This window comes from Misgurnus anguillicaudatus, chromosome 10 (genome assembly GCF_027580225.2).
Source record: "Misgurnus anguillicaudatus chromosome 10, ASM2758022v2, whole genome shotgun sequence".
Classification (NCBI taxonomy): domain Eukaryota; kingdom Metazoa; phylum Chordata; class Actinopteri; order Cypriniformes; family Cobitidae; genus Misgurnus; species Misgurnus anguillicaudatus.
This window is the reverse complement of record NC_073346.2, coordinates 12,562,266-12,587,188: the sequence shown is the minus strand read 5'-3', so window position 1 is coordinate 12,587,188 and position 24,923 is coordinate 12,562,266. Positions and strand designations below refer to the sequence as shown.

Below are 24,923 nucleotides of genomic sequence, written 5' to 3'. Positions count from 1 at the left end.
TTTCAAAATGCCATTGTCATTACTAATCGTGAGACCCTATGACTTTCCGCTGGCCTACAAATGTATTGTATGTAAGTCATCCTTTGATGAGTCTCCCCCTTCTCCTCCCCTGAGCTAACAAGTGTCTTTATAATGACCAGACGTGCTCCTCCCATCACGAGCTAAAGCTGACTTCACCTCTAATAAGACAAAACCAGAGCAGGAACAAACAGAAGCCTTCAAAAAGACATGGATCCTTACCAACACACGTCTAGGCGAACACGGGACACTAAAGCCCGTTCACCACCAAACTCTTGACTCATGAGTCAAGCATTAAATGCTCCTTATTGGTTTAAACTGAGTCTAACTAGCATCCAGTGTCACAAAGTCCATGATCACTGTAAGTAGGAAGCATGCCTGTATTGCTCTAAAAATAAATTAAATGAAAATATTATGACTGGTCTTATTAATATTGAGTAAAAGTGAAATTTGAAATTCATTCAACAATTGTGTGGTTGCTGTCAAAAAAAAATGTCTTTCCCTCACATGTAGTAATTTGTAAAGCTTCCCACATGCATAATTACATAAAAAGCATAATAAAAGTCTATAAAAATAAAGCTTTTTGGTTTAGGACTCAAGGGTACAAGGGTCCCCTTTCAAAAATCAACCATGGTTTTAAAATAAAAAAGCATGGTTGCTATATTTAAACCACGGTTAGCACAAAAGAACCATGATTTTGCTACAAAAAACATGAATAAACCATGGTTACTGTAGTAAAATCATGATTTTTTCAATGGTGCACTGTGAAAAGTGAAAAACTTGAATGATTACTTCAATTGGTAATGCCTACATTTTTTTTCAAGTTGAAAATGTTTAAATATATTAGGTGTTACCAATTTAAGCAATTTTTTAAGTTGGCCTAACTTTTACTCTTTACAGTGTAATCAATACATCAAAAAACTATGGTTACTAAACTGTAAAAATTCCGGTAGCACTTTATTTTACAGTACGTGTACTTACCTTGTACATATATGGTAAATAAGTTATACTTACCGACAAATGTGTGGTACTTACTTTTAGGTATCTACATGGTAATTAACTGGTATCATTACTGTACTTACCAGTAGTACATACTTGTTAGTTATTATGTAACTCTAGATTAGTACTGGGTAATAACAAATACATACTTATAGTGTAGGTATACTGTAGCTAACGAGAAACATGACTGTACTTACAAATAAATGTACAATTTCAGTATTTAGTATTTACAGGCAACTTAGGGTTAAAGACAGGTATTTATAGTGTACATACTGTATATCAAACACGTCTGTACTTACAAATTGTATATACACAATAAGTGTGTACTAGTGAATGTACCCAGTAGTTAATGCATATGATAGTCAATGGTTGGGTTTGCACAGTGACATGTATATGATGCTATATCTTAGGTGGTAGGTCCTATGTAATAACTGTGTAAAAAGCAACACTTTATTTTACAGTCCTGTTTCCATGCAGTTACCATGGACGTACTAGTGAAAGTACCCAGTAGTTAATGCATACGGTTATTTAATGCTTGGTTTAATGGACAAAGATACTGAGTACCAAAATGGCACATCAGTAATGTTTGATCTTAGTTATCATATATGTATGGTATAAGTATAACTTACATTTGCCTGTAGGTACATTTATCGTGTATATACAATTTGTAAGTACAGTAGTGTTTGATATTGGTTGCCATATATGTACACTATAAATACCTGTCATTTACCCTAACTTGCCTGCAAATACTAAATACTGTCCATTTATTTGTAAGTACAGTAATGTTTCTCGTTAGTTACAGTATACCTACACTATAAGTATGTATATGTTATTGCCCAGTACTTACCTAGAGTTACATAATAACTACCAAGTATGTACTACTGGTAAGTACAGTAATGATACCAATTAATTACCATGTAGATACCTAAAAGTAGGTACCACACATTTGTCGGTAAGTACAACTTATTTACCATATATGTACAAGGTAAGTACATGTACTGTAAAATAAAGTGCAACCAAAATTCCTGTGAGCAGTTAGCATAAATTATAAAAATAAAGTTTATAAAAAAATTTTGATATTGTACAAATCCCAACCTTATTTACTGGATGTGTTAAACCAAGCAAATTTGCAAACCTGACAGTCATGGATGCATTCCCATACGTTAAAAAACAGCAGAAAGAGCCACGTGAGGTCGAGTAAATGCTTCAGTCTTACGTAATACTGACAGGTGTTACACAGGCTGTAATTACGTCTTCTGTGTATTGACAAAGAGAGCGTTTGTGGCACTCCTATCAGATGACATGACTCCAGAAATGTATCTGTGATGATTAACCTTGAGCTAAAATAGCCCAGAGCTGTCTTTAGGTTACTGTAAGGTCTGTGATTGGTTCAAATGTGCCAAGCTTGCATCAATTCTCTTACTGTCTTCACCACACCGAGGTTTCCATAAACCACAGAAACACAGAGAAATTCATCTTCACCCCCACACAGAGGAGACCAGAAAGACTGGACGAGAAACTTAATAAGCAATGACATTAATAAGTCATATAAATATAATTTTATTCACTCGGTATATTAACCCTAAATACCAACAGAAGATTGTAAGGGTTCACAATAAATAAAATAAAATATATATAATAGATAATACAAAATGTTTTCAAAAACTTGACCAATGACCAACTTTTAATACATTTTGTTGCATTATAGTAATATATATATATATATATATATATATATATATATAATCTTATATGGCCAAACTGACATATTTTTTGGGCGAAAGCCTTCTTTTTCATCTGGGCCAGCAATCAGAGGAACAGAGAGTCTATATATAGATCACATCATATATAGATCCCTGCTGTCAGATCCTTTGGCCCTTCATCTCGTTCTAAGCCACACACATAGACACTAACAATCAACCACTGAATGGACAGCCTTTTTAGCCTGTGGCATCCAACTGAGATCAAACCAAAGAAAGCCAAAATATTTCCCCAATAGGAGCGGAGAGTTTTTGTGTTGTGTACTTGGGCCGCAGGAACGCCACTGAGCCAAACAGCAAATCATTGTCTGTTTGGGGACCAAAAATCTGCACACAAAAAGGATGACATCATTACTTCAATTTAACAATCATTGCAGAACAGACAGGGCCGTATTAATGCTTCCTGTCCATGCCACCCAGACAGTGACTCCTCCTCTCCATAAACGGGTGCCAACTACAGACCATTCATTTGGACAATCACTACACACAGTAAAAGCTGGCAACGATGACATTTCAGACAAAGTGAAATTGATTGAATATACATACAGTAATCCTAGTCCGGTAAGTTTAGGTTTACATACTGTAGGCAACATTTGTGGCATAATGTTAGTTTACCTTGAAAAGAAATACAAATCACAGATACAGTCTGAACACTCACAGCAAAAATCTGAAGCTTGAAGTTTTGTTAATGCACTTTCATTCGTTATTCAGTATGATCTATTTATTATTTAGAACGTAAAGTTGTCTAACAAAGTGTCCTAACTACACGCGATACAACACCGTGACACGGTAGAAAAGTATATTTTCCATGTTAATCTGAGTTTTTGTCCTAAACAGCCACAATGTGATATCGCGATGAACGACAGTGGGTTCTTTTTTAGAAACAGTTTCTATTTCACGGCTGACACCTTCACCTACACATAGATCTCATTCAATGTAAAGTACTGCGCATGATAAATATTTATCATCAAACATGGACGAGCTGATATTGATTGTACTTTTAAAAGCAAAAATATATAACAAAACCCTTACGGATAAAACATACATGGAGTGTAAAATAAATAAATACTTTTTTGCTTCAGTTTTTTATAAGGCGGGTAAGTGCGTTGGGTAATCGCGGTATTACAGATAACTATAAAAACTCATCAGGAACCCGTTTTTTTTTTTCATGAAAATGTTTTCTCTTCATTGACGAGATAACTCGTCAATGGCGGGGAAAGAGTTAAAAGCTGATTAATAAATAATTTTTTCTTCGTTTTTTTATAAATTGGGTAAGTGCGAGAGAAAACTGTTGCAAAAGGCTGTGATTGTAATTGATTTGTCATGCCACACCCCTTTTTTATGTTCAGTATGGACACACTGCCTGTCATTGGAATCATATTGCATCGCGTCTGGTTAGGACATGGTGTTAATCATCTTTTTGGAGCTGGGACACATACATGTCTGGTTTCTCTAACCAGCTGTCATTGCAACAAAAATGAATTGGGTCAAAAATTGGGTCAAAAGGGGATGAACCCAACCAGTTGGGTTGCAATTTAACCTATGCTGGGTTGTTTTAACCCATTGTTGGGTCAATATATAAATATAAAAATAACCCAGCAATCTTAAATGCATGTCACACATTTAATATGATATAAAGCTTAACTTAAACCCAGAAAATAGTTTTCAATTGTGTTCAACTGTTAAGTTTTAGGAATGATCGATGCTCAGAAGAACTGGCAGCGTGATTATTTGTCTGTTTTTCTTGAGCAGATGGTGATGTGGGCAATTTCAAAAGACTGGGGTGCTCAGGCGCCACATCAATCACTGTTCTTTAAAGAGTATTTTGTTAATGTATCAGCAAATAAAACGTTCCATTGTTAGATTAAAGCTAACAATGTAACTTCAATTCAGTATAATTAATTGTTTATAAAATAGCGAGATTAAATACTCAATAATTTATTTAAATTGCCTTTATTTTTGCTAGCTTGCAGTCACACTAACCCCAGCTTCTACTGCAGGCAATGTGCCTCAGTCACCAAACCACATGTATCTAAACATGTTGAACTACTTAAAGGTGCCAAAGAATGCATTGAAATTATATGTCACATTGTTCTCTGATATTTACATAAAAGGTATGTGACTATATTAAGTGCAAAAATAATCCAGAGACGTTTTTTCATGTCAATTTACAACCCTAGGATTTGCCTTCAGGATGAAATGGTCATTATTACCTTATTTGAAAGGGTCATGAATAATAATGTTGAGCTCTGGTCTGATTGGCTGTTTCACAAAGCAGCTCCTTCAGTAGCTCTGTGTGTGTGTAAACTTTATGTTTGAGCCTGTATCAGACGAAGATACAGAATTTGAGGAATAATCAATTGTTTTGAGATTGTTAATGGATGTTTCTGAGTGGGAAGTTTGTGTTTATCAGTATGGATCTGCAAAATGTAACTGTAATGCGGCTTTCACGCGCTGAGCTCGCTGCTGGGTTCAGCGCAGCCAAGAACGATACCCTGTTTTAATGCCCCGTTTCTATTGGTCACGCGGGTAATCGTCACAGAGCGCAGCGCAAAACTTAAACTATTTTTAACTTTGACCGCAGTGTGAGCACAAGCTGCGCTCCGCTGCACTCGCGCTTTGGTCGACGCAGCAACAACAAACCACCCTCGCGTGGCAGAAGCCATTAAAATGAATGGGTTTCATAGCGCAGCGCACACCGCATCCTTTGTGAAAGCCGCATGACGTCAATAGCAGAACTTCTGTAAAAAACGCTAGCATATAGCGCTAACTAGCATTGTCTTAAAACTATTAGCACGGAACTGATGCAACAAGACAGCAGTCTGCAAGTGCACGATTAAAAAAAATATTTGGTATATTCTGTCAAAAGTGAACGTTGTATCAACTTAAAATATACCCGTTTTCAACTTATATTTTCTCAATTTGAGCAAAATTTTAGTTGATAAAGCTAAAAATTTTGGGGTGTTACCAATAGAAACATTTTTCACTTAAAGCGTAACTAAACCCCTGGGCAGAGTCCGACTCCACCCACTGCCAATATTTGAAAAATGCAAGAAAAGTGGGCAGATCCCAACGGACGAACTAAGCTTGTACCAAGTGTGTGGTGAGATCGTAACAATGGCGTGGTGAGCTTGAACCTGCTTACGTCACAAGGTATTTTTTGGACCCAACATCCAATAGAAAAATTCAACTGCAGTAGCCATCGTTCAACCTGAAGAGGGCAGCACTCAGACGTTTTTACACCATGGCTGTGTTCAGCCCTGACAAAACGTTGCACAACGTTTATTAAACAGAAACAGTGATGCATTGAACACCCTGTTGTGATGACGCAAGAGTTGCAACAACGGTAGCTGAAAGGCCATTCTTTGTGTTCTTTTTTAAATGTTTCTGAAGCCTGATGAAATCGTTATAAATGTGTGTTTAATACTGTAAAATACCCTCGATGTTACAGTCACTGACCTTGCCGGCCAGAATGAAAGAAAACATTCCAACTTGAACCTATTGAGCGAGCTGTCTCTTTACTACCGCATGGTTTTATACATCTTGCCGCTGATTGGGCCGACATTTCTGACACACCCACCAAACAAGAGAAAACGCTTCTAAAACCTGTTGCACGCCGTTGCATACCGTTTCCATGAAACATGTCGTTCAACCCCGAAACCGTAGCAAAACGTTGCGTACCGGTGTGAGATTGAACCCATATATTGTAAAAGTGAAACACTTCATATCCAAATGTCAAAAATCAATAAACAGCACTAATAAAGCATCATTTTTAACAGATCATTAATTAAAAAAGTTGGTTTAGGGTTTAGTTACTCTTTAAAGATAATAGTAATAATCACTTAAAGTTAAGAAATTTAAGTTCATAAACATTTTTCGTAAATATTTTTAAGTGTTACCAATTGAAGTAATAGATCGAACTTTCACTTTTTACAATGCTGTTACAGGCAGTTAAATTAAATGTTTAATCGGCTGATGGCCCTACTTTAGTTACAACAGACTCCCACTAACTGAAATAGCTGTTAGCAAAGTATTGAGGAAGGCTTCATGAGCTCACTTTTTCCATAAATGAGTTTTCACCAAAAGCCCTCCCCCGAGGATCACACAGTTAAACTTTGACCTGTAATATAGCTGAACCTTAGAGAACGGTCCAACTCAACATATCACTGAACCAGAACATTGTTTTGAAGCTGAAACTATCCGGAGCACTCCGAGCACGAATGGGGTAAAGAACCAACAGGAATGTGGTCCTCAAACTGAAAAATGAGGCCAAAGGTGAAAGAAACATGGGTTTCTGTACAGTACAGCCCACTCGGCCTCACTGGGTCTTCATAATGAGGCTGGTCTGGGTGACTGCCAAGTCCCATGTTCTTCTGGCATTCCCTCTTCTCTCCTTTCCACCGGTTCTTTCTGGACATAATTACTGCCACAAAATTAAGTTAGTTGTCAGTCATTTCCTACTCCAAAACTTTGCATGCTGACAAAGAATTTTTGGCTTTCCTGTGTTCCTTTTCTCCCTCTCTGTCCCGAAGTTTCTACTTGACAGACGTGCATTCCTGCACTCCAGATGAGAGTCTTGTGCTACGTGCCGTCTGTGTGACCTACATGAATCCAGCTGCTCTGCGCTGACAAATCTGAGCTCCTCAGCCATAAGTCTTCTGAATGCTGACAAAGCAGTTCAGGGCAGAATCACTGAACCGCAGCAAATGTGAAGGGTTAAAAACAGCAAGAAACATAGCTGGGAGCTATGAGCCATATATTACTTCTCAAGAGCGTAGAGCTTTCATTCCGCCTAGATTCATTGCATATGTATCAGTGAACACATATGGAAAGATATTTCTTTACTTACTTACTTTAAATGTGATTTATTTTGTTTTTCAGCACTTTTTTTGGCCAATGACAGCTTTACATGCAAAGTGATTAATCACTATAGCTGCGGGAAAATAACATATTGACAAAGCTGATTGGCTGATGGCACCAGAAGAGCTGTACAGTCTTCACTACATGCTAAAAATGCTGGGTCGTTTCAACACATAGTTTGGTTAAATAAAGACATTTAACCCAACTGTTGGGTTTGTCCATATTTTATCCAACTATTGGTTTAAACAACCCAGCATTTCTTAAGCTAGTTGCACGACAAGCCAACCGTTGGCCGTCAGGCAGATCAATTTCATCTGCTTTTTGGGTCAAGATGGTGTAAAGAATGGCATCTTTTAACAGGAGCCAACTGGATTGTGCTAAACCGGGGTACTGTGAGCTTCTTGACTACCCGACATACTAACATCAAATCAACCAAAATAATGAGTTCAAGGTGGAGCTTTTTATATGACCAGTTGGGTACAGTTCAGTAAAACCTGTTTGGAAACAATAATTATTTTAGCTATGCTGTGAAAATAACAATAGTGGTGCAGAATTGAATCAATGCACCTTAAATTTCTTCATCTAAATTTTTGAAAAGCAATTTAAAGTGGATATTTTACAAAACTTGTGTTAAATAGAGCCCAGTCTCCTGAAGATGCGTAAAAATAGCACGAAGTGTAAATCTCGTGCAATACATACGCCAAATTCCACTTTGGCGTGCATATGATACGCCAGTCCTTCCCATTCACTTAAACGGGGCATCTTTTTTTGTCGTTTTATTTATTGGTTTCTCAATTTTTTTGGTATTTTTTACCATTTTCGCTTGGGTTTAGGGTTGGAACAACTTTTTGTTATATAAAAATGACATCCTAACCCAAACACCAACTCTAACCCCAACTCCAAGCGACCATGGCTTAAATATGGACAAAAACATGGAGAAACCTGTATATTAAATAACCTCATTAAGCAAATCTAAATCTAACCCTAAACCCAAGCGGAAATGGTTTAAAAAACTAAAAAAAATGGAGAAACCAATAAATAAAACGAAAAAAAGATGCACCGTTATGTGAATGGGAAGGACTGGTATATCATATGCACGCCAAAGTGGAATTTGGCGTATGTATTGCACGAATTTAACACTTCGTGCTATTTATACGCATCTTCAGGAGACTGGGTAGGTTAAATAAATCTTTGGTGTCCCAAGAGTTTGTGTGTGAAGTTCTTGCTCAAAATATCAACTAGATAATTTATTATTGAATATTAAAATTGCCACTTTGTAGGTGTGAGCAAAAATGTGCCGTTTTTGTGTGCGTGTCCTTTAAAATGCAAATGAGTTGATCTCTGCACTAAATTGCAGTGCGGTGGTAGGATAGCGCAGATTAGGGGCTGAATTATCCCCTTCTGACATCACAAGGGGCACCACATTTCAATGACCTATTTTTTCACATGCTTGCAGAGAATGGTTTACCAAAACTTAGTTACTGGGTTGATCTTTTGCACATTTTCTAGGCTGATAGAAGCACTGGGGAACCAACTATAGCACTTAAACATGGAAAAAGTCAGATTTTCATGATATGTCCCCTTTAAGATATCTTTAAGTGTGTCAGTTGGCAGGTTATGTAAAGCGCACTGCGATCTTTGGATCAGGGAATCTGGGATTTCAAACTTATCTGCACTCTAAAAAGTGCTGAGTTGAATTAACTCATTGTTGACCCATATAGACAAACTCTAACGATGGGTTAAAATTAACTTTGAAAATTCCAGTCTAGGGTCATGAGACCTTTGGGACAGGGTTTATGGCAGTGCGCCTCAGCAGGACAGCATTAGCGGGTATCTTTGCTGCCTCCATGGCTTGTTTTAATTGGCGTCTTTTCCGATGGAGCTTCAGTAGTTAAATCACAGTCCTTGGTCACGACTGCACTCAGCAGCCAGTAATCCAGGCAGGTTACGACTTGTTCAGTAGGGTAAAGGATAAAATTGGCTCTATGACTCAGGAGAGGCTATAGACTAAACCACAGCCTGGCACGTCTCCAAAGCAGCATTTGTCAACAGCTCTATGGTGACTTGTATCAGCACAGCTGAGAGAACCAAATCCACTCCGCAGATTTTATGAACAGTAACTCACCTGGACATGCGACCTGACACGTACACACACCATCAGTGTCATGCCTTGTGTAATGACGCTGAGAAAGAAAATAGCTTCCTATCTGTTAAACGCTTTATTGTAATTATTACTGGAATATGTTAGACACATCACATTTCTCTAGAATACTACACAAACCGGTAACATGCCACTATAATGATTAATAATAAAGAACCATTGCATTACCTCACAACTGCATTACCACACTATTAGAGCAAAAATTTATTTTCATAATAAGTACTTTTATTGTATTTTCCAGTAAAATATTCCTAGCAATATTCCATATCCCTAATCCGAAATACTTATACTAATAAAAATAATCAAATATTAAAGTTCCCCCGTGGTGAAAATCAAGTTTTTATTGTCATTTATATGTCTATATGGTGTTTTTAATATGCTTTAAGGCAAACCATGTGGAAATTCATCAGTCAACACCACTGTTGAGTATTTTCTCCATAAAATTCAAGTTTTCCAAAGACAGTCTCAAAACCGTAGTTTAAAATCACTTTGGTTTTCTACGTCAGTGGTTCTCAAACTGGGGGCCGGGAGATGGGGCCAGGGGGGCTCCAGTTTTATGAGATTTTATAAAATACATTAATTTATCATGAATTCTGTGTAATTAAACAAAAAATGCACGGTACACAAGGGGGGCCGCACGCTACAAAAGATTGAGAACCACTGTTCTACGTCACAAACATGCAGTCTATTACATCAACACAGCTGAACAAGTGGTTTAGTAGTTTGAGTCATAGGATGCCGCATTGACTCATCGCTGAAACAATTGCCTCATTGCTGTTTTAGCTACTTATGTGACACAAGCACATGCTGCACACATACGCAGTGTGGATAAACAAACCTGCTAACATCAGCGCTAAAAAATTAGTGCTGCAAATGCAAAGCTCATGTATGCATTGTGTGAAAATTGACTTAGCAGCTAAGTGTCTGGAACTGCCGAATGCTGTGTTTATGTACATTTATATCTATGGTTTGAGCTGTTACGATTAAGTGGGACTAATTTAATAGTACCAGCTCAAACCATAGATATAAATGTACATAGATGCCACATTCGGCAGTTCCACACACTTTGCTGCCAAGTCCGTGTCACACTAGCCTGACGTTGTCATACTCAATTCTAGTCAGAATTTGAGTCGTATACCGCTCCATTGAGCTATAATTATGAGGCGTGTCTCAACCGAAAAATGCCTCTGCACTCAATTGGATAGACCTACGACCAATCAGAGCAACGGAGTGTGTGACGTACGTTACGTCTTTTACAGCCTGACCGAACTGCTAGTTATTTCGCAACAATGACACAACATTGTGATTATACTGAGTTAGCGAATGTACATCAACACCTATTATGTTTACAACATTTCGTTTATATCACAACATGAAGTATTTACTAAGTCATAGAGTAAGACTATCTCTTACCATTTGTACGTTAGGTGAACTTCATCCACGACAATACCCATTACGTTGGCTTGAAAATATTGGAGCCTAGCATGTCCCTCCACTTATTCAGCAACCACGATTCCGGGCTTCCGAAAAGAAGCTGGCAACGACCGCTAATTATATCCATCTCGTCGTGCACGCTGAGTTGCATCGCCGTGATAACGTTAGCCATTTCAGTTGTGACCAACTTTTGCCGAATAGGAAGGACGGCAAAAACATCAACAAATGCCCTGCTCGCGTTTCTCTGTTCCTCTTTTAAAATCAATGCTCTGTCGATATCTTTTAGAACAGACTCAATGTCAGAATCCACAAATCTGAACTCTACAGCAGCAGCCATTCAACACACGCGCTCTTTGGTGACGTGGTTCATTACGTTACTGTTGATTATCTGTCCATCATCGTATAAAGCCCGCCCTGACAATTTGATTGGTTCGACCAGCATTTGTCCTAGCATAGTAGCTCCTCAACGGAGAAACGCCAGACCGATCTTCCCGTTTTCACATTCTTGTGGGCGGGGCTAAGATCGGCTGGCACCCAGGCTAGTGTCACACAATTCCTAGCACTAATTTGCAAACCATAGATATAAAATGTACATAAATGCACATTCTGCAGTTCCAGACACTTAGCTGCTAAATCCGTTTTTACACAAAGCCAAGGACAAATTTGTAACCATCGATATAAATGTACATAGATGCCACATTCGGCAATTCCTGACACTTAGCTGCTAAGTCCGTTTCACACAATGCCAGGGACTAATTTGCAAACCATAGACATAAATGTACATAGACGCCACATTCGGCAGTTCCAGACACTTAGCTGCTAATTACCTTTGCACACAAAGCCAGGGACAAATTTGCAAACCATAGATATAAATGTACATAGATGCCACATTCAGCAATTCCAGACACTTAGCTGCTAATTCCCTTTTCACACAAAGCCAGGGACTAATTTGCAAACCATAGATATAAATGTACATAGATGCCACATTCAGCAATTCCAGACACTTAGCTGCTAAGTCCATTTCACACAATGCCAGGGACTAATTTGCAAACCATAGATATAAATGTACATAGATGCCACATTCGGCAGTTCCAGACACTTAGCTGCTAATTCCCTTTTCACACAAAGCCAGGGACTAATTGCATATTCTTATCTATTGTTCGAACTGGTGTTATCAAAAAGAGGCAGGGAGTAATTTGCATATTTATGCAATGTATATGTAAATGTAAATATAATTACTGAATCACTCAGGCTATCAGAATGGTTTGAGTGTGAGGTAGCACAATCGTGTCTTTGAGACAGCAGGAATGTTTCTTACCCCGGTCCTTTAAGGACACAATCTAAAACATACATGGAACTTCGTTGTGAACCATCAGAGGCTTGTGGCTTCTCAGAATCCTCAGAGATTTCACTGACCCCTATAAGACCATAAGATGAAGCCTCCATTATCTTTAACTGAACCAGTTGTGAATTTAGTGTACAACTGGAGGATCAAGAAAATGGATTACAGTACTTCCCTATAATCAAGATCTCACCATCAGAGAATGATAAGCAGGGTGGTGACTTAAAGTTCACGTTCTTTCTGATCCCATTTTTAAAACACTAGTTAGTGTGTAATGTTGCTATAATAGCATGAATAATACCTGTTAAATGATAAAGCACAAAGTTCACTGCCAGGCGATATATTGAATTCGCCTTTTAAAGCCTACAGCGAACAGCCGGTTTGGACTACAGCCCTCTACCTCCTGCTTCAATGACGTCAGTAGTAGAACAGTTATCTGATTAAACTCCGCCCACAAAAATACGTCAGTCGGCAGCTAAGCTAACGGCAAGCTATGAATCACAACAAACTACACAATCAGAACTCGATACGTATTTCTGAAGGAGGGACTTCATAGAACAAGGAAGACATCATCCCGTTTTGAGGACAGTGAAAACAGTGCTATACAGACAAGTTAATTTTGTTAAAAATACCGTGTTTTTTACACGTGAAACATGAACACGTTATGTTGCGCACCGTAAACACAATCAAAACTTCAAAAACACAGAAAGAACGGGAGCTTTAACATGGTTTGAATGACAGTATAGTCTCTGGGTTACTGCTCAGGGCTGGTAACCAAAAGGTTGAAGGTTCAAGACCTTGGTGATTGCCTATGCATGTGTCATGGTTTTAAATTTTGAAAAATGGCCTCAACTAAATAAAATATCAAAGCAACCAAAACAGGTTCTTGATCTGGGACCATCATCTATGACTAAAATAACATCTCCTACTCCTCTTGTCATAAAAAATATTGGTTTTGACTTAGACCATTGGCGACCTGTGCCCATGCAACACCTCAGTGTCTGCAGTAAACCCAATTCAGTGCAAGCGTCTCCTAGTCCTGTTTCAGGTTGTTTTGCCCTGTGTGGGCTTGATGAGTCCTGAGAGCCCTTCCCAGTGCTGGGTTATTTCCAGCATCTTACCTCACCCTGGAGTAAAAATGCATCAACACATTAAAGTGAGGTAAGATACTATTAAACATATTGCTCATCCCTTATTTGAGATCCAGGCCTTCTCAGCGGGTGCCAAAAACTGATGTCAGTGAGTGCTTTAAATGGATTAAAGCCTACATCTCTCTCTCTTTCACTATAGGGTGGTTATATACATCTCATAAGGGCGTGCTAAAAGGTTCAAGAAAAGAAAAGAGGTGTATGCTACAAATAAACTTTAATCTTGAGTCAGGTAGGCAGACAAGCAAGCTGTCGTTAGAATGAACTCTAGATCTGCAAAGCCATGCCGTGCCACCGAACGTCCTCCTGGCTTGCGGAAGAGCTCTGGTTCGCGTGCCTTTCACATGGGATCTGGGGGAGCAATTGGGGCCTGTCAGAAAACGCCTGCAGCTCGGAAAATTCTGTAAACACAAAATTTACCAGGCGAGCAGGCTGAAAGACATCTGTACTTGTATGAGTGTGCATTTGTGAAAAAACTATCTAGGGGGTGCAAACCAAAGGCAGCTGTGAGACAGTGACATGAAAAAGATTCCAGAAAGCAGCTTCATATCACAAATTCTCAAACCGTTCCACTATGCAAAGTATATTCTAAATACAACTTTCTACAGAAACATGCATACAGCATTCTACAGACAGTCACATGCATAAAACATTCTTCATACAACATTCTACAGACACATCCATACAGCATTGAACAGAGAAATGTATACAATGCAGTGGCGGCTCCAGTGGCGTGTTTACCCACCACGCAAACCACACAATTGCATGGGGCCCCCTACTGGCCACAAGGTGTGCGAAAGTATGTTACGTTTATTCAGACCCAAATCCAAGGCACGGATAAAGCACGCGCAAGCGAGAGATGTGCAAGTATGCACGCAGAACAATATATGCGCGCATCCTCGCGAGGGCACATATAGTATGGGAAGCCGAACTCATCAAAAGAAGGACGAAACTGCGCCACTCGAGTGATCTGCGCTGCGCGAACCAATTATATGCGGCTATGGCGTTTAATCAGACCCAAAAGTTGCGCGCACAAAAACCATGTGCGAGCGAGAGATATGAGCGCGCAGAAGACTATTCGCGCGTGGACAAGCGTCCTCGCTAGCGCGCAGATGAGCGAACTCTACGGGACAGCGCACCTCTGCACAGTGCGCAAAAAAGCAGCCACACAAGTGCTGGAATGAGCGCTCGCTCGACTCTCTCTGTGCTCTCGTAACTGCACAACATTCACTCGATGGTCCAGTTTACTTTAAAGACTTTGGGCTTCACACTTGTGATTGGTGGTTTGGTTTGATCAGTGACACGCATCTTTTGTTCCACACTTGTACAGGTATAAACATGATAAAGACACCACGCAGGGGTTTAAATCACGTCAAAAATACATAAATCATATTCTGTCATTGTCATTAAAATCTCATCTTTAGTGTATGTTTAGTCTATTTGCTTGTTGTATCTCACAGTAAGTTTGTTTTTACAATATGAACGTGAGAGTTATGTGATTCCCATCCATAAATTCAAGCAATAACCAACTTACAATGTGCTTTGCTGGTGTTTGTTAGTTCAGTTTGTTAGATCAGTCTGAATAATAATCTAATGCTTCTTCTTTTTCCTCATTTAGTTTTTTTTAATAAGATGTGGCAAAAGTTGCAGTATTCATTACATTGTTTTAAATACATCCTATAATACATTTGCAAGCAAAAGGAATATCTGAGAGGGGCACGAAACATTCTTTTAAACCAAGAATTTTTGTCATGCCAAACTGTAACAATTTATTGTTATTTTAAGCAGTGTAAAACAAAATAAACCCGGTTTATATATAACTCACTTAATTCTATATACTGAATATTATTGTTGTGCAATTCAATTGAAATAACTTGGGCAATGCTGGGGCATGGGGGGCCTTGGTTCTTGGACTTTGCATAGGGCCCCCAAAATGGTAAACACGCCACTGGGCGGCTCGTGACTGCTCTTGCGAGGGGCGAAAAATCAAAATATGTGTTCGGAGTGTCAAGTGTGTTGCTCGTGTCTTCAAAATATGTGTTTGTTGTATCATGTGAACCATGTGCATCACGTGTTTCGCCAAAACAAGTGCCTGCTGCACACACGTCAAAACCATTTACGATAAAAGAGACGCTCACGTTCCCAAAATACACACAAGACACTCCCTTAAAGCAACACTAAAGAGTTTTTGGTCTTTGCTCCCCCTACAGGTTGGAAGCGGAATTGTTCCACTGACGTAAACTGACTGAAACTGAACGACTGAAACTTTTTTGGAAACATTATTTTAAGGTAAAAAAAAAACTCTTTGGTGTTGCTTTAACAGTAAACTCTGATTACACATGAGATTATGTGAGTATCTTGCAAACGCAAGAGTCTCTTTTATCATAAACCCTTTAGAGGCAGCAGGCAATTATTTTGACAAGACACGTGATGCACATAAGTTCACTCAACGCGCCAAACACATATTTTGAAATTACAAACCACACACGACGGGCTACATAGATGTTATGATAAACTTTGCATTTTGCGCCCTCGAAAAAAGAAGTCACCGACCGCCACTGATACAATGTTGTACAGACAGACACATGCATACAACATTCAACATACAACATTCTACAGACACATCCATACAGCATTAAACAGACAAGTACAACATTCTACAGACAAACACATGCATACTACATTCAACAAACACATGCATACAATATTCTACAGACAGACATGTGCATACAAGATTCTACATACAACATTTTACCGACACATCCATAAAGCTTCCAATAGACAAATGCATACAACATTCTACCGACAGACACATGCATACAACAGACACATACATGATTCTACAGACAGACATTGTACAGACACATACATACAACATTCAACATGCACATGAATACAAGATTCTACAGACAGACATGTGCATACAACATTCTGCAGACAGACACGTTCATACAAGATTCTACATACAACATTCTACCGACACATCCATACAGCTTTCAATAGACAAATGCATACAACATTCTACCGACAGACACATGCATACAACAGACACATGCATGCATGATTCTACAGACAGACATGTGCAAACAACATTCTACAGTCAGACACATGCATACAAGATTCTACAGACAGACATTCTACACATACATACAACATTTCACAGTCACATACATACAACATTCTACAGACATATACATGCATACACATACATACAACATACATACAGACACAACATACAGACACATACATACAACATTCTACAGACACATGCATACAACATTCTAGAGACTGACACATGCATACAACATTCTACAGACACATGCATACATACAACATTCCACAGACAAATACATACAACATTCCACAACAAATACATACAACATTCCACAACAAATACATACAACATTCCACAGACAGACACATGCATACAACATTCTACAAACAGACACAAACATACAACATTCTACAGACAGACACATGCATACAACATTCTACAGACACATACATACAACATTCTACAGAAACATATACATACAATTTTACAGACACATACATACAACATTCTAGAGACTGACACATACATACAACATTCTACAGACACATGCATATAACATTCTACAGATAGACACAAACATACAACATTCTACAGACACATACATACAACTTTCTACAGACACATACATACAACATTCTACAAACACATACACGCACACAACATTCTACAGAGTACAGACACATACTTACAACATTCTGCAGAAACAAACACACAACATTCTACACAGACTCAAACATACAACATTCTACAGACACAAACATAAAACATTCTACAGACACAAACATACAACATTCTACAGACACAAACATACAAAATTCTACAGACACAAACATACAACATTCCACAGACAGACACATGCATGATTCTACAGACAGACACATGCATACAACATTCTACAGACACATACATGCAACATTCTACAGACACATGCATACAACATTCTACAGACCTATGCATACAACATTCTACAAAGAGATGCATACAACATTCTACAGACACATGCATACAACATTCTACAGACAAATACATACAACATTCCACAGACAGAAACATGCATTTAACATTCTACAGACAGACACAACCATACAACATTCTACATACAGACATATGCATACAACATTCTACAGACACATACATTCCACATTCTACAGACACATACATACAGCCAGGGCCGGCCCTGGCCAATTTGCTGCCCTAGGCAAGATTTCACCTGGTGCCCTTTAGAATCACAATTGTGTTCCAATCATTTTGTTCATAAATTTACACAGAAAAAAAATGCACAGCTTTGTCTAGTTTTTCTTAATTTTGAAAATATTTTGGAAACACACACAAACACACACGCACGCACGCACGCACACATACACACAGTACCCTGTCATTCAGGCATTTGATCTTGACATTGTTACTTAAGCGGCAGTTTAAAATATAAACCCAGAATTCAGCGAACGTCAAGAACAAGAAAACGGAAACATCAATCAGACCGAGACGCGCGATTTAAATTACGTTACACGGACCATGTTTAAATTTCAATGTTTCTGCACAGAAATACCAACTTTTTAATAAACTGGCTGCTCCCCACGGTGCTGAAGACGCGTGATGGCACTATGCACAGATGTTTACGTGCAATCTATTGGAAAGCGGAGGAGGAGTCATTAGATGGGTTAGTAAAATAACGAAATTATAGCTTTTAAATAGAAGAAAAAAGTTTTTTGTAAAGAGATATTTTTTTCAAGTTTAAAAGTGCACAACTCTTCTCAAGGGGAAGAAAGCTATAATTTTCCCCTTTCGTGCAACCTATCGGAAAGCGCAGATGAGTTTGGTTAGTAAAATAATGAAATTATAGATTTAAGTACAAAATAGTATTATTATATAAAGAGAAATATTGAAATAAAAGTGCAAAACTCTTCTTAAGTGGAAGTAATAAAGTAAAATAACGAATAATAATTATATTTTAACAATAATAATAGTTTCAAATAGGTTGCACGTAAATATCTGTGCATGTGCCACCAGTACTCTGTCTGAGCGCGTCTTCAGCACCGCGGCCAGCACTCCAATGCGCAGCTTATTAATACCAAACAAAGTGAACAAGTTGGTATTTCTGTGTAGAAACATTGAAATTTAAACATGGTCTGTGTAACATTATGTAAATTCCGCGTCTCTGTCTGATTGTTGTTTCCATTCTGATCTTGTTCTTGACGTTCGCTGAATTCTGGGTTTATATTTTAAACTGCCGCTTCAGTGCAGTATAGCCACAGAGCTATTTAACAAGCACGATCTTCCGAGATTATATGCTACTAATAATTCATTAATAACTGCTGTTTTCTTGTGCAAAATTAAATATTTATAGTTAAATGTTTATATACATATATTAAAAAAATAATAATTTGGGCGCACGGACGCCCCAAGGGGTCGGCTGCGCCCTTAGCATTTGCCTATTCCGCCTATGCCCAGGGCCGGCCCTGCATACAGCATTCCACAGACACATAACATTTTACAGACATATACATACAACATTCTAGAGACTGACACATGCATACAACATTCTACAGACACATGCATATAACATTCCACAGACATTCAACATTCTACATTCTACAGACACAAACACACAACATTCCTCAGACCCAAACTTACAACATTTTACAGACACAAACATACAACATTCTAGAGACACAAACATACAACATTCTACAGACACAAACATACAAAATTCTACAGACACAAACATACATACAACATTCCACAGACACAAACATACAACATTCCACAGACAGAAACATGCATAAAACATTCTACAAACAGACATATGCATACAACATTCTACAGACACATACATTCAACATTCTACAGACACATACATACAACTATCCACAGACACATAACATTTTACAGACACATACATACAATATTCTAGAGACTGACACATGCATACAACATTCTACAGACACATGCATATAACATTCCACAAACACATACATACAACATTCTACAGACAGATACATGCATACAACATTCTACAGACACAAACACACAACATTTTACAGACACAAACATACAACATTCTAGAGACACAAACATACAACGTTCTACAGACACATACATACAACATTCTACAGACACATACATACAACATTCTACAGACACATACATACAACATTCCACAGACAGAAACATGCATAAAACATTCTACAAACAGACATATGCATACAACATTCTACAGACACATACATTCAACATTCTACAGACACATACATACAACTATCCACAGACACATAACATTTTACAGACACATACATACAATATTCTAGAGACTGACACATGCATACAACATTCTACAGACACATGCATATAACATTCCACAAACACATACATACAACATTCTACAGACAGATACATGCATACAACATTCTACAGACACAAACACACAACATTTTACAGACACAAACATACAACATTCTAGAGACACAAACATACAACGTTCTACAGACACAAACATACAACATTCTACAGACACAAACATACATACAACATTCTACAGACACATACATACAACTTTCTACAGACAGACACATGCATACAACATTCTACAGACAGACACATCCACCCAATATTCTACAGACACATCTATACAGCATTCAACAGACACAGTATACACAATTCTACAGACACCTTTATACAACAACTTACAGACACATCCATACATTTTTCCAGTTCTACTGCCTGTTGTCATAATTTTACAGAAAGCGTCAAGAAGCACCTTACCTTATAATATTTTTGGATGAAATATGTATAATAAAGAAAAAAGTTTTGATGTGTTGCGCCCTGCTTGCTTCAGTGTAATTCTAGTACCTGTCTGACATGCACACCACGTCTCTGGAACATTAATGTTCACATTTTCCATATTCTTAAGTAATGTGTGCTATTCACATACAAACAACAGGCAATGCGCTTTATGTCTCGATTATATTTATGGAGATCATCAGTCACTAAAGATTTCTCAGCTGTTTTAAATGACTTCCAGGCGTTCCTCCAGGTTTTTTCTTTTATTGACAGACCGAAAGCCCTCTCTGGCACTTAGACCCCTGCTGGGTTCCATCCACAGCACAATAAAAGTGAAGAGAGAGGGATTAGGGTAATTGATTAATGTCTATAGCAATTTTTACCGTAACGTAGGGGCCATGTTACGGTAACAGATCCTGGCCCCATATGGAGGTGGTTAGCCTGTAGGAATGATATAGCTTTCCAGGAATATGTCAAGGTTCACAGTCAAATTTCAGCAAGGGGTCTAGAGATAACTATATATACACACAAAGTACGCAAATGCTCACACTGATACAAACAATAAAACGTAAACAAATACATACAGGTGTGGGACATTATAACAGGCGCACATACACAAAACTTATGCATGTGGCTGGGATACACTATGTGGTGGTGGAGCTTAAAGTCATTTACGATCCGACTTTTCCCGATATTATTCGGTCACTTTTCATCTGGTGAATGCATTTAATATAAACAGCCCACGATTATGATTTTTGGGACATTCCCGTGTACACAACTTTTACAGTCTTACTGTAAGCGCACATGAGTCACACACTGTACAGGAAGTCACATGTTTCCCAGAAAAACCTGTATCTGGATACATGCAAAAGCAATAAACCACAATTCACACCCACAATGTTTGATGAAAAGCTGTCATTCATTTAAGTCTCACCACTGGCTGTCAAGACTTTCGGTAACCATACAGGCAGTTTTGAGCAAGAGGTTTTCCCAAAAATCTAAATACTGCAGTTACTTACTGTTACTTACTGTTACTTACTGTTATGTTTTACAATAAACACAGAAAAATTTCATTGCATAGTTGCACTTTCAAAGCTAAAGTGAGTCTATGAAGTTCTAAGATCTCTTCTTATGCCCCATTCAGACAGCCAGCGATGTTATCAGAACACAATTATTGCTGTGTGTTGCCCGTCTCTTTCAATGAGGCGTTCCTAAATCTGCTTGTCATAAACAAATGAGTACCATTCACTCCAGTAATGACAAGAGAAGGATGACGTGAACTCCACTGCGTCATTCTCATTGGTAGTCGCTCCCGAAATTCGCTCAACATTTGCACAAAGTTAAACTTTTCTTAACTTTCTCGCATCGCAGGACACGCCCATACGGTGGCCAACGGTCACTTTTGTCGTGCCGCTGGATGTCGCCAGGTTTCCATTGAAATGAATGACATCGCATCGCTCTGCTACTGCTGGTTGCTGTCTGTCTAAATGGGGCTTTATGTGTCCCACATAAAAATATCCACATACAGCAATAGGGGGAATAAATAACGACACAACTTTAATTTCTGGGTCATCTAAGTGAGTGAGGAATCACAAAAAGGTTTCTTACATATTTGTCTGTGGGCTGACATTGAGGTAAAGAGCCAGAGCTGAGTGTTGGTGAACCGGCAGGGCTGCAGAGCTCAGGAAAGGGGTTGGGGATGGCAGGTAAAGACGACGTTCGGTACTGTTGCTCCTCTTCTTGAAGTCTTCTGGGGGAATACAGAAAAAATTTGGATTAGGATATAAGCCTACATTATAGACATTGTTTCTCAACCTTCATAAGCTTTCACTCTTTTGGGTCATTTTTTAAGCTGGACACAGACAGGGATTACTTTTGAAGTGAGGATTTTAGAAAAGAAGAGATATGGAGTTCTCAATGGTAACCTCTGAGTGAACCTTCGCTCGATTGAACCATCGTTCACGAACTAGATATGCTTAACTTCCTGCTCTGATCCGCAGCTGAGAGGAAAAAACACGCTCACCAAATGGAAATCATTAATTCTCGGATGTTTTGGTACAACACAGCAAAGAAATAATAACAGTAGTGCTCTTGATGAAGACGAAAAAAACTGCTAGCTCAAAAAGATAATTTTGCGTATTTCATTGCCACTAGATGCCATTAAAAGTCCCACATTACACCTTTAAGCTATTGTTCTGGAAAGATATTTGATCTTTAAATGCTTGGGTTTTTTTCAGCAAAATGTGTTGTGGGTACATGTAGTGAAAACCAAACGCCTAAGGCCTAGTGAAATTTTCTTGCATTATTTTGATAACTTGAATTACATTATGTGCATAAAGTGAAATTATGTGCATAAAGATGTGCGTAAGTGAAAAATATGAAATGTTACATTTTAGCTTTAAAGTGTAAGTTCCCCAGAATGAATATACATAGATGGCCCATTGATGACTGTTTGGCTAACGCATTTATGGAGCGGTCGAATGATGCATCTATGTATATTTACATCTATGGCTGACAAACGACGTTGGTGCATGTGCTGCTGTCGTGAATATGTGTGGGTAGCTGACTTTAAAGGCGCTCTAAGCGAATCTGTGTAACGTCACTTCTTGTTGACGTTCGAAGTGTTTTCAAACAAAACGGAGCGTAGCTAACTCCTACCCTCCCCCTCCCTTCCGTGTTTTCTGAACGATTCATGAACGCGCCCAACCCCCACTCCCAAATCCTTCTTGTTGTTTATTGGTTGGAACACTTTGTTATGTTTCGTGGTGGTAGGTTTGACCACTTTGTTTTGGTTTCAGTTTGTGAAGCCTGGGCTGTCTACAGAGACCGCATTTTTATACAGTGTGTTTAGGGGACATGCAGCTAGCAGATAGTGAGGAAATGTTTACTGTATGAAACAAAAATGTTTTATGGCTAAAAACGTGTGAATTCGCTTATAGCACCTTTAACTCTTTCCCCGCCATTGACGAGTTTTCTCGTCAATTAAGAGAAAACATTTTCCTGCCAATGACGCTTTCCTGATGAGTTTTTTTGGTAATCTGTAATTCCACTACTATCCACTAAATGGCGCTGTTACCCAATTTATAAAAACACTGATGCAAAAACTAAATAAATCAATTTTAAACTCTGTGTATGTTTCGATCTTTGTGCTGAATCTGATCTCTAACAGAATTCCTTTACAAAAATGCAATTATTTTAGCTTTTTGCTAAATGTGGTATTTTTTAAAGAAACTTACCTATATTTAATAGGTTATAAAAAGAGAACAAATGAAGATAGGATGAAACAATTTTGTCCTGTTTTTATATAAGCAGAGGGTCTGTTATTTCATTTGATATATTTGTATGTTTATATATTTATAGAAGATAATTTTCCTGGAAGGCATTTTTGAAACGTTTGTGAAAATCACAAAAAATATTGGCTGGCAACTTTTTTTTAAATGGTTGGGAGGAAATGAGTTAAGTGCACAAAAAGTATTCTTGTCACTTCATGAAATGAATAATGTTGAATGTCTGTAACCTCATGGACTATTTTTTTACGATGTCTTTACTGTCTTTTCTGGGCCCTGAAAGTTGCTGTCTAGGGCTCTTGGATTTTATCAAAAATACCTTCATTTGTGTTCCGAAGATGAACAAAAGTCAGGTGTGGAACGACATGAGGGTGAGTAATAAATGCCAAAAATTTCATTCTGGGGTGAATTAACCCTTTAATGACATCACGTTATCCCAGTATGATTTGAGAGTTCCTTATGTGATTTAATGGAAGCAATGAAAGCCAAGGTCATAGAAATTTACTCAAACTTGATTGATGACCTAAAATTCTATTCATTTAGGGCTCCAGACTAACATTTGAGAGAGGTGGCACCAGCGGCTCAATTTGGTGGCACCAGTCACTTGATGGTGTAAAAACAAAAAAGAAACACTAAAACTAAGTCCAAACATGTTTAATGCATTAATAAATTTATTACAAATACAGATAATTTTTTTTCTTTATATACATATTTACTTTATAATACATATTTACTTTATAATACAATTATTTTTTTACTTTACCATACTCTTAACATATATTTGCCTTACTGTAAACCATTCAACTTACAATCAACTTTTCTTACTTTGTTGTAAAAGCTTTAGGCTCCTTTAAGACAGACTTGAGTAAAGAATTCACATTCTTGTGCTGCAATCACTACAAAATGTCTTCAAGCACCCTGAATATTTTGGCCAGGACTTGTAAACTAGTTTCATTTTGCGAGCGTGTGGAAGTTACGCGAGATTATTTCATCAATTGGGCTGAAATATCAAAGAAAGCTTTTACATACACATATAAAAAACACTGTGCAGTATGTTTACTTACAACACAAGCAGGGGA

At 38.1% G+C, this 24,923-nt stretch overlaps 1 protein-coding gene across 5 annotated transcripts in view; it reads right to left on the bottom strand.

Moving 5' to 3' along the window:
- Positions 1-24,923, bottom strand: part of grb10b (growth factor receptor-bound protein 10b) — an 87,047-nt gene that overhangs the window by 19,433 nt on the left and 42,691 nt on the right. For 4 of the 5 annotated variants that reach the window (XM_055209495.2, XM_055209496.2, XM_055209494.2 and 1 more), the window contains one exon: positions 22,166-22,307. In XM_055209495.2, coding sequence (XP_055065470.2) covers positions 22,166-22,307 — 142 coding nt within the window. The remainder of the gene's footprint in view (positions 1-22,165; positions 22,308-24,923) is intronic. The other variant, XM_055209497.2, reaches the window with a different exon arrangement.